The sequence below is a fragment of the Lytechinus variegatus genome, chromosome 15 (assembly GCF_018143015.1).
Source record: "Lytechinus variegatus isolate NC3 chromosome 15, Lvar_3.0, whole genome shotgun sequence".
Taxonomy (NCBI): domain Eukaryota; kingdom Metazoa; phylum Echinodermata; class Echinoidea; order Temnopleuroida; family Toxopneustidae; genus Lytechinus; species Lytechinus variegatus.
In genome coordinates, this window is record NC_054754.1 from 21329896 (window position 1) to 21342265 (window position 12370).

A 12370-nucleotide genomic window follows, 5' to 3' on the forward strand; every position below is an offset into this window, starting at 1 on the left:
AGGTGGATGGAATGTTAGTACATCTGAACATCATGCATGGATTGATGATTAACTCAATTTCGGACATGTGAGTAGAAACTGCTTGTGTATAATTTTGATTAAAACTTATGATCTCTTCACAACGTAAAATAGCGGTAGAATGTCATAGTTTTCTGCTATGTACACACAGTAAATCGCGTGTTGTATTTTATTTTCCATTGTTTTCTTGTGAACGAAGTTATTATTTGCTTTACTGCTCATGATTTTTAACTTTTAATTAGTGCACTTGTTGTAGAACGCCTAGCCATTAGCCATAGAACTAGATAAATAATCTGAAAATTGTAATTATACAATCATCATGAAAAGGACCTATAATTATATATCAACAAGCTATGCTCTCTTTATGATCATTTTCGTATCCCCTTAATTTAGTAGACCAAAAGCTTCGGTCTCTGTTTAATTGGTTGTTCCCCTGATCTCCGTTGGCTCCACCTAATAATTAGAGACCGAAGTTTTAACTCGATCTGTACAGGAGCTCAATGGTCATGTTTATGTATTAAGTTCGGATAAACCAGGGAAGTTGGAGTTGCGCGACAGCCGAAGTAAGTCATTGTTTTGTCCTTTTAAGCCCCCCCCCCTGTTTTGGTTCATCTTAGGCCAAAACGGAATAACAATCTTTATTTTTGTCGAGTTCTTTTCATATATTTTTATAAAATAAAGACAAATTTCGATGAGCCCCGTCGGGGGGGGGGGGGATTTTGCATTATTAACCGCTCTAATGGCGACCCGTCTGTGTACGAGGAGAAATATAAAATGATAATGTTTAAAAACTCATCGAAACATACGTCTAGTTGTCTTATTAAGTTGCTAAAGAAACTCATGAAAATGTGCAAACCTATTATTTAAATTTTTGATTTATCATACTTGTTAAGTATTTGATTAGTAGAGAATTTAATACATTGATAATTTATTTTTTGCCAACATTCCTTTACCATCTTTCGGTCTTATACCCCACTACTTCCTGATTCATGCCCACCAATACAAGTCAAGACTCTTGACAATTACTTTGATAAGAAGGTATTTCTTGTAAAATTCAAAAATTGTAATCTCGGGTTAACCCCAAATCACACAATAAAGTTGATGCGATGGGACAGGTTCGATTCCTGTGAGATTCCGATAATATCAATATCGATCAAGAAGAATCTTCATTGGTGTCCATTCATCGTCATTATTGTGTTGAACATAACATAATCATAAAATCATTCTAAATGTACTGGAGTATTAAGTGTCATTTACATGGGAAGGGGGATATATTCTATTTTTTACTGATATTTTCACAATAATATTCGTGTAATAAATTATTTGACCGTAGAAGTATAGGTAATTGCAGGGTTTCATGTCTTAATCAGATACCTAACTAATATTTTGTAAATGAAATTCCATTTTGGATGCAATAATAGAGGACGACATGCATGGCATTGCATAATTATCATTGATGTTTTCAGATTTTTGACTTGGTAAGAAATTGAGAATGAAACGTAATTTGCTTTTATCATGCCGTATGTTTAATTGCATTGTTAAAATAAAGATTATAGTATATTATCACAGGGGAAGCTGGGTTCAAACTTCAATCTAGATCCAGAACAATTTTGATTCCTCATACATTTTAAGAGAATAGTTTTATAAAAATTCCACATTTTAGCAAGTCAGTTATGATTTAAATATTTAGCTTTTCCTAATTTTCTTTAAATTATTTTATTTTTATTTCATTTTTCACACCATATAACCCTCAGAGTTCTTACTTGTCTTTCTGTAGCTTTCACATGCCACTCCTGATTCCGAGATTCAGATCATACCCTTTCACTTCCCCCTCCCCCATTCTCACCGTCTCTCCCCCCCCCCCTCATTCTCATCCATCTCTCCGCTCTCTCTCCCCTCTTTTATCCATCTCCGAGTGCAGCAGCTAAACCAATAGTTTCATCTCCAATTTTACATTCTATCTTGTATGACACTGTATGAGATTTGTTTGTATTATTATTATTACTTTGATTTTAGATGGAAGTAAGATATCAATATGAGCTCATCAAACATGTTAATGCAAGGACACGAGTTTACGAGTGTCGCTTAAAGGCATGTAGGAAACTATAACAAATCCGTCAATTCGCAAATACCGCCTTCAGATAAAAAGAAATTATGAAACACATTGAATAAGATAGAGAAACGGGAATGAAAAGTTTGAAAGTTGAAATGAGTTGAGAAAGAGAGAGAGAGAAAAGGAGAGATAGAGAAATACAATTTTATTATTTTGCCATTTTCTGTCCTTTTTCTTGCTGACAAATAGTTGCTTACAATTTCAGGAAGAGGAATGAAAAAGACGAAGAAGAAGAAAAGGAAGAAAAAGAAGAAGGAAGAGGAAGACAAAGTAAACCGTCATGAATATCTTTAAGATCATTTCACTACCACCGTCATTATCACCAATTTTATCACTACCACCACCACCACCATCATCATCATCATCTTTATTGCCATCATCATCATCACCATCATTATCTCTATTGTCATCATCAGCTCATCCCCAACATCATTTTCATCACAACCATTCTTATCTCCGTTAACTGTAATTATCTACATTTTCACCTCAATCATCTTTAGCATCATCATTGTAATCATCATAGTCATCATCATCATCATCATCATCACCACCACCATCACCCTCATCATCATAATCATCATCATCTAACAACCGTCATCACCACCCTCATCATCATCATCGCCATCTTAACTATCATTTTAATCGCCATCATCATCATCTAACAACCCTCATCAATACCCTCATCATCATCATCTTAACTATCATAATCATCATCATCTAACAACCCTCATCCCCATCCTCATCATCATCATCTTAACTATCATTATAATCATCATCTAACAACCGTCATCAATACCCTCATCATCATCACCTTAACTATCATCATCATCATCATCTAACAACCGTCATCACCACCCTCATCATCATCATCTTAACTATCATTATAATCATCATCATCTAACAACCCTCATCCCCATCCTCCTCATCATCATCATCATCTTAACTATCATCATCATCATCATCATCTAACAACCATCATCACCATTCTCATCATCATCATCTTAACTATCATTATAATCATCATTATCTAACAACCGTCATCATCTTAACTATCATTATAATCATCATCATCTAACAACCGTCATCACCACCCTCATCATCATCATCTTAACTATCATTATAATCATCATCATCTAACAACCCTCATCCCCATCCTCCTCATCATCATCATCATCTTAACTATCATCATCATCTAACAACCATCATCACCACCCTCATCATCATCACCTTAACTATCATTATAATCATCATCATCTAACAACCGTCATCACCACCCTCATCATCATCATCTTAACTATCATCATCATCATCATCATCATCTAACAACCGTCATCACCACCCTCATCATCATCATCTTAACTATCATCATCATCATCATCATCTAACAACCCTCATCCCCATCCTCCTCATCATCATCATCATCTTAACTATCATCATCATCTAACAACCCTCATCCCCACCCTCATCATCATCACCTTAACTATCATCATCATCTAACAACCGTCATCACCACCCTCATCATCATCATCTTAACTATCATTATAATCATCATCATCTAACAACCATCATCACCACCCTCATCATCATCATCTTAACTATCATTATAATCATCATCATCTAACAACCGTCATCAATACCCTCATCATCATCATCTTAACTATCATCATCATCATCATCATCTAACAACCGTCATCAATACCCTCATCATCATCATCTTAACTATCATTATCATCATCATCATCTAACAACCCTCATCCCCATCCTCCTCATCATCATCATCATCTTAACTATCATCATCATCATCATCATCTAACAACCATCATCACCACCCTCATCATCATCACCTTAACTATCATCATCATCATCATCAAACAACCCTCATCCCCACCCTCATCATCATCATCTTAACTATCATTATAATCATCATCATCATCTAACAACCGTCATCACCACCCTCATCATCATCATCTTAACTATCATTATAATCATCATCATCTAACAACCCTCATCCCCATCCTCATCATCATCATCATCTTAACTATCATCATCATCATCATCTAACAACCGTCATCACCACCCTCATCATCATCATCTTAACTATCATTATAATCATCATCATCTAACAACCATCATCACCACCCTCATTATCATTGTCATCACCATTATCTTAACTATCACTATCATCATCATCTAACAGTCGTCATCATCATCATATTTCTGGTTGTCAGCCACGATTAAGCTCGACTACCAATAGTTGATACCCAATCATACCCCAATACAAACGACAGCTGTCAGGGCATTTAGCATAATAATGATTTAGCAGAATATTGCTTCATAATTACACATGTAATACACTTTGTATTTATTGATCACTCGATGAAAACATGAATTTATTGTTTGAATTATGCTAGTCATTGTTATAGAATTACCAATCGCGACACCGCAATCATGACAATGAAAAATAGCATTGGGACAATTACCATGCTACCACCAGATTAAAGCTAAATCAATTGCATTTCAACCCATATTGATTCCATTTTATTTATTTCTACAATAAAAGCAAAATGAATTTTCGCACCTAAAAAATATTATAAAAAAATACACTTCGAATTGCATATGAAATATAACAATTCAATACACGTATCAAAGGGGTTGAAAATCATGAATCTTAACAGCAGTACTATTGAAAAAATGACCCCCCCCCCTCCCCTTACAAATCATGTGAATCAGAATTGTATCAATTGGTATCACATCAATCGAACACCGGAGAAAATCCGTCGGGAGGGGGGGGGGGGTAATTATAGTTTACCCCATCCCATCGACTCCTTATTTCTAATGGAAAATAATGAATCTGACAGGTGTTATCTACATCATACTACTCTTAGATAGCTATCCTACCCACCCCCACCCCACCCCCGCTTCTCTTTAATCTAAGAATTCTGACATCACACAAATTAATTAGTTCTAGAAAAGGCCTCTTGTATGTCCAGAGTATATACAGAAATACGACAAAGATATATTCTTAATTAATAAAAAGCCTCTCAACTGTCTATACGCGAATATGAACAAAATATTTTTATGTGCATTACAGATATACTTAGCGAATAATATGGAACAGAATATACCCTGCAGGCAAGTTACCCTCTGAAAATCGAAGAAAAAAATGGGTTCAATGAACAAAAATTCGATTACCACAATTTAGTACTTTAAAATAAAAGTGTACATTAAAACGATCACAGATATTTTCCTTTCTTTTTAGCTGATGGATCTTTTGTCCTTGTTTTTGCTCTCTTTGCCAAGCAGTCAATCATAAATGCATTTGTTTCTTTTCTGGGTCCACATTATCATTACCATACACACTATGCTGTTTGGTAGATCCCCTTATTTCCTCAGATATTACATCTAAATATACAAGATGTATGATTAATGAAGTTATTCATAAACAAACGAGAAATATATATTTGTAAATTCATCTTGTTCTCAGTTTGAAATGCAAACAAACACATTTGATTGCTTCGTATATTTTCTGTTAGATATCTTTTTTAAAATGTGGTCAAACGCAGTATAGGGAGATTAGTAAAGTATTTCAGAAATTGTGGATTGTCTAGACACTGTTAAAAAACCTCTGATTTTACAGAAAAAACAAAGAAGATTTTGCAGAAAGCAATAACAGAATCATTCTGTAAATTCATGTAACATGAATTTTTCTGCAATTTAACAGAAGAGATCTGTTTAAAAAGGGGGAAAGGGTGTTTTATTAAAGGAAATTTGTAAGGTTGCATACACCAAATATCAATTTCCTGTATGATTAAGCAATCTGGTAAGATTACAGGTGTTCTCGAGACTCTGCTGCAGGAACTTCTTTTTATTTTAAGGATAAATTTTCTAACAGTGTAGCCAGCCACCCACCCCCTCCTGCCCCAGCTAATTATGATCCGTGATCTCTCCTCTGGCAATCCCAGGGAAACTTGTCTTCCTTCATCAGATCTAATATCTTGCCATTCACTCTACCCCCCCCCCCTATACTGCCCCCTCCCCTCTCCTCTCCGAGCTAATTATTATCTGCGATCACTCTTCTGGCATTTCCAGAGAAACTTACCTTCCTTCATCCGATCGATTGTCTTACCATTAACTCTACCCCCCCCCCACTGTCCCCTCCCCTCTCCAAGCTAATTATGATTCGTGATCACTCCTCTGGTAATCCCAGAGAAACTTGCCTCCCTTCATCCGATCTGTTGTCTTACCATTCACTCTACCTCCCCCCCCCCCCTCCTCTCTCCAAGAGAATTATGATCCGTGATCACTCCTCTGGCAATCCCAGTGAAACTTGCCTCCCTTCATCCGATCTATAGTCTTACCATTTACTCTACCCCCCCTCCTCTCTCCAAGAGAATTATGATTCGTGATCACTCTTCTGGCAATCCCAGAGAAACTTGCCTCCCTTCATCCGATCTATTGTTACCCTTCACTCTACCCCCACCCCACCTCCCCTCCCCCTTGCTCTCCCCTCCCTCTCCAAGCTAATTATGATCCATAATCACTCCTCTGGCAATCCCAGAGAAACATGCCTTCCGCCATCAGATCGCAGTGGTCCCTATAATAATTGAGAAATGAGACAAATATTTGGGTAAATATATAATAAGATTTATGCAATGCAGTACAAGTGACAGCATATTTTCATTACCAGTGTGTATAATTTGACATGAAATATCATCGAATTGACTATTATAAATATAGAGGAACAAATATCTATCAATTTTTCCCCAAAATAATCTCGAAAATTGAGGTTTATAACATTATTTGGACAAAGTGTCACATGCATATTTACATGGACTTGTATATGTCCACGCTAACGTTGTCTAAAATTGGCTAACCCCATCCCCAAAACACACACATACACGCCGTGGAGAAGAAGACAGGGATGGGGCGCTAATAGAAGAAACAAGCATTGTATACTTACAATTTCAGACATTATATCGTCATCGTGTGTCTCCGACCCCGAAGTTTCGGGAGCAGTGTCTAGTCCTACTCCGATGTTTCTTTCGTCCTGAGGCTGTACACCGATTGTCAAGACCTCTTTTTCTTCCTTTAGAAGTGTGGGGGAATTACAAAATAAATGGTGAAGTGGAGAGAAAAGTATTTCATATTGAGAAAAGGTCGACATTTACTTATTTATTTTCTTTCTCCCTTCATTTAGCCTTGAAAACGGATAAAAGTGAGAGAAGTGATAAGGCCTATTAATAGTTGATCGCTTCTGACAGTTTTTTATTTGTTTGTTTTTGCTTTTTTTGCTGATAAACGCAAAACTGGTACATAATCAATTACATGGCGATCATTTTACTTCGAAATTAATCAGGCTCAGTGGCTAACCTAGACGACAGAGGATTCTCGGGTCTTTTTAGAAATCAAATTTGATACAATCCGAATGGCAGAACGGGGATTTGAACCCACAACTTTACGATGCTCTAACCACTAGACCACACGACCCGTTAATGTCATGACATAATTTAGCACCCAGATGATTTATACTTATTAAGGTTTGCATACGAGGAGTGAATGACTTAAAATGAATATGAAAATGAAAATTCGATAAGTTTATTCTGTGCAGCACTTGTCTGATTATGTGAGTTGGTCAAAGTCTTAGAACGGCATATAGAGGGCAGCATTCACATTAATCAATTTAAAATTGATTAATGTGAATGGTTTTACTTGCATCCATAGCTTTATTCATATTGCTTGATTTGCTCAAATTTGCATCATTATACTGTATGACATTATTTGTTTAAACAATATTTTGAATAATATCATAGTGAATTTTACCATTTTTATTGATATACTCACTTTGATTTTCAGCACGATTTCTACTTCATTTTTATCAATGGAGCAGGAGAATTTGGTCTGGCGAGTTGAATAAATTTCAAGACGAAAACCTTGGACCTGTATCGATATCTAACAAAATAAAAACGAAGAAAAAACTAAAGATAAAAAGACTGATAAAATACAAACTGATAGAGACGATAATCTCACATAAAAACAAAAGTAAATGAACTTTATTTGAGTGAATTTCTACCACTTAGATTTAAGCTTATGAAAATATCTCCAAACCAGTTTGCCCAAAATGACTTTTGACAACTAAATATATCTGGTATACCAATACTTTATTTCACTACCGTATACTCTCTCAATGCCTGATTAAACAGTACTATTTTCTCACCTTATTTTCGGCGTTGTCTCTGTCACTTGGGTATGTTTCACAATGCTGAGTTGCCATTTCTTTTGATACTCGTTCTAGAAGCAAAAATATATTGCAAAATGATACACTTAAAATGACTAGTTAATAGGGTCAGCTGGATGCAACTGTCATTCTAGTCGTATTCTCACATTTCTCGTCGTATTTTACTTAGATTGTTTTTCTGACTAGAATATAATTATGTCAGAAATGTGACTATCAGTGATTGCCATATCAGTTGCACCCATTTGACTTCTGGGGAGCGTTTCATAAAAGGACTTGTCAGACGTTTTATCCGACAGGTCCTATTTTATCCGACAGTTACTATAGTAACAGTGCCTCTCAGCCAATGGGAATCAAGAAAAGATGTCAGACCTGACCAGTGGCGTAACTACGGGGGCACGTGCCCCCCCCCCCAAAAAAAAAAAACGGGGAAAAGGAGAAAAAGAGGGAGAAAGAAAGAGAAACGTAGTGGGGAAAGAAGAAATCATTATTCATTTTAATGGTATATTACATTTTAATCATGTTATGTTATATTTCATAGGAAACATTTTTATCATAACTTAATGAAACATAATTTGCTCAGGGCCTATGTTGTCATTGTTCCTGGTGCTCGCATTGTCTGTTTAGAGAAATATATATATCTGGACCTCTAGGAAGAACAGAGCCATTAAATCAATGGCTCTGAATAGAGTGATCCATCCGTATATTTTTATGTGCATGCTTATATTTTTATATTTAATATCATATCTTGTGCAATGTATTTTATTGTGATTTTTATGCGGTAAATAAAACCAAACCAAACCAAAATAAACCTGTTGTACGAAAAACTCCCGTTTCAAGTCAATATACACCAAATATATTATTGTTTTATGTAGTGACATATGCTTCTTTTTTAATGACTACTTACAATGATTGCCCCATGTTAAGTTCTTAATGTCAAAGAAATGTTTCAGAAGCAAATGTAAGGAAATCAGCTAACTCCTTAAAAAAAATCAATGAAATAATGCTAAAATGAAATATGTACTTGAAGAACAATGAAGAGTGTATTCACGCTGAATAACATCGATACATGAGATAAAATGGTCAGGCGGTGGAATTATGCATTTTTTGTTTTAAATGATATGTATCCATTGGGGCATTTTTTTCTTTATTTTAAAGTTGCTACATGATCAAAATGGTGTGTTAATGGATAACTAAGACGGCAAAATTTTGTAGATTATAAAACATGAAATTAGTATTTATTGAAAGAAAGTGATGGAAGATAGGTAAAGCTGCTTGTCACTTTTCCTTTTCTTTATATTCATAAACAACTTTAAGGTTTGTGAAATCCCCCCCCCCCAGAATTGGCTGTAACTAAAGTTGTAACATATAATCATTACCTTTAAAACGGCAAGTAATTAGAGAGAAATGAGAAACGAAGGGTTTTTTTGCTTTCTTTTAAAGTTGCTACATGATCAAAATGGAGATTTCAATGGATAACTAAGACGGCAAAACTTTGCTGATTATAAAAATATGAAATTAGTATTTATTGAGAGAAAGTGATGGAAGATAAGGTGAAGCTGCTTGTCACTTTTCCTTTTCCTTATATTTATAAACAACTAAGGTTTGTGAAATCCCTAAAAAGGTTGTAACTAAAGTTGAAACATGTAATCATTGGATTTAAAACGGAGAAATGAGGGGTTTTGATGTCCTTCTGGGTTTTTTTTGTCCCCCTTATTTTATTTAATGAACAAATACTATGAAAAATATTTAACATCGTTTGACTTGTGTATGTATAATGAGAACAAATGCTAATAAGCATCTAACAACAAGCCATTAAATAGGAATGTTGAACAACGATGAAATTATAGAATACAATGTAACAGAATGATGAATATTTTTTTTTAATTCAATTTGAAAATGCCTTTCACTTTTTTTCTCTATTTTTTTACAGAAGTAGGGTGAACAAAAAATAATTATAAAGTGAAAAATTGGCATCAAAATTAGTTTTGAATCAAATAATTGAATTTGGCAGCATGTCCTTAAAAAAAAGAAGCAATAGACAGGTTACGAAGGATTGAATAAGTTGAAATAGAATAAAAAAAAACACATTTTTTTAACTGAATGTCCTTTACCTTATATCACGAACATTTTAATGAATATTATAGAATGTGGTTCCAGTGTACATATATCGTTGCTGCAAATCACCGTTGGATAGGAAATGTTTAAAAGGAAGTGATTGAAAGATTTAAATGAAGAAAGGGCAGAATGATATGAAACAGAATGAGAATACTTTTAGATTCTCCAAATGGAAAGTCCTTCACGTTTCTTCTTTTCTTTAAAAATATCATCATTAAATCATTACCTGTATGTGTAGTAAAATGGTTGCATTGGTATAGTTATTTTTCTTTTTTTTTGAGCAAATAATCAATAGTATTCAACCGAAAGATCATGTTAGAAAGAAATGATAGAAAGATGACGGAGTGAGAAGAAGGTCTTTTATTTGTTGTCTTTGTTTTTGTTTTTTCGATTTAAAGACCTTCAATTTCTTGTAGGTTTTCTTTCCTCTTTTTCTTTTGTAAAAGAGGGAAAGAAAATGTTAAAAGACGTTTACAATGACTGATTAGAATACTCAAAGCTGAACCAAAGTATTATAAAAGTATGACAGCAAGTCTTGGATGGAATGAAATTTAGAAAAAAATTATGACAAAAAAATGCTTAATTACAGCTGTTTTGATATTAAGTCATCTTTAGAAAGAAGTGTTGAAAAGATAGAGAAAGGATTTTATTGACTGAAGAATTAAAAAATCACTTCACATAATCTCCTTACATATAAATATAAAATTACAAAAGAATTATTTAGGTCTTAATTCCTATACTTGTATTTGTATAGATAATGGGGTATGATTTCGTCTAACAGCTTCAAACGCATGCATAAATAATCTCTTTTCTTCTCTTAATGCAACTAATAATTTCAAATAAGGAATACTCACTTGTTAAATGTATCTGATAAATGTACATGCATAACATCTTGCGTGTCAATTTTTTGGTCTTCTATTTCCATGAAAGGTTGTTGAGGTCAACTGTAAATAAATTATTTTTTATGTTGGAGTGCCTTTCCTCAAATGGAAAAAAATTGAAAAAGCTGGAGCTGTTATTTGTGTATTGCGTTCCTCTTGCATTTGTAACAAAAAATATAGACATTTTAAACGATTCTACAAAATCTGATGTAGAAGTTTAATGTCTCGGACACGAGTCCATTATTTTTTTGTTATTCCATCAACAAGGATATGCTTGACGTATATAGAAAATGCATTTAAAAAAATGTTATATGACGGTATCGAGAGAGTTGAGATACATAGATTTCATTCAATTCTTTTTTCATATTATATAATTTTGTTTACATCAGATATAAAATTATTAAAAAAAAATATATAAGGCACACTCATTTGTATATATGTGTATATATACATGTTTATAATGTATTCGCATGACACTTGCATGTCTATTTTTCAAGTCCTTGAAAGGTTTGCGAGGCCAAGTGTAAAGGATTTTTTTTTTCGTTTACCTATGTTTCAGTGTCTTTCCTCTGATTAAAAACAAGGTCTAGTGGCATGAATAACGGTTTTCAATGGCTTTCAATAACTTGGAGTAGCTTGACCTTTATTTAAACTGCTCAGTTCATCATTGACCTGCTCTAATATGCAATGTTCTTTGTCACAAATATCTATGAATAATCATGATAATGATAATGGCAAATTGCAGTTTAGAGGATAATGGAAAATAAAACCATAAATTCTTAGATGTTTTATTATCAAGGCTTGTTTAAATAATTTTATTAATCAATGAAAAAAAAGGTTAATCAGCAGGAGTTTTTGTAAATCACATCCTTAGACATGTTAGAGGGGGAAAAAGAAGCTAATTCAATGTTAAATTGAGTTTGAATAAATTATTTCTTATATAAAGTTTGCATATGTCATAAACCTGTAAAGCATTTTTATTCATAGTGTTGCTAATTTAAGCAAGAT

At 34.0% G+C, this 12370-nt stretch overlaps 1 protein-coding gene across 1 annotated transcript; it reads right to left on the reverse strand.

Moving 5' to 3' along the window:
- Window positions 1-6655: 6655 nt before the first annotated feature.
- LOC121428591 lies at window positions 6656-8415 on the reverse strand. Its single transcript, XM_041625341.1, has 4 exons — window positions 8346-8415; window positions 7973-8080; window positions 7092-7217; window positions 6656-6725 (listed from the first exon to the last, which is right to left on the reverse strand). Exons 1-4 carry the CDS (start codon window positions 8400-8402, stop codon window positions 6669-6671), a joined length of 348 nt encoding a protein of 115 aa, XP_041481275.1. The 5' UTR covers window positions 8403-8415; the 3' UTR covers window positions 6656-6668.
- Between the last annotated feature and the right edge of the window lie 3955 nt (window positions 8416-12370).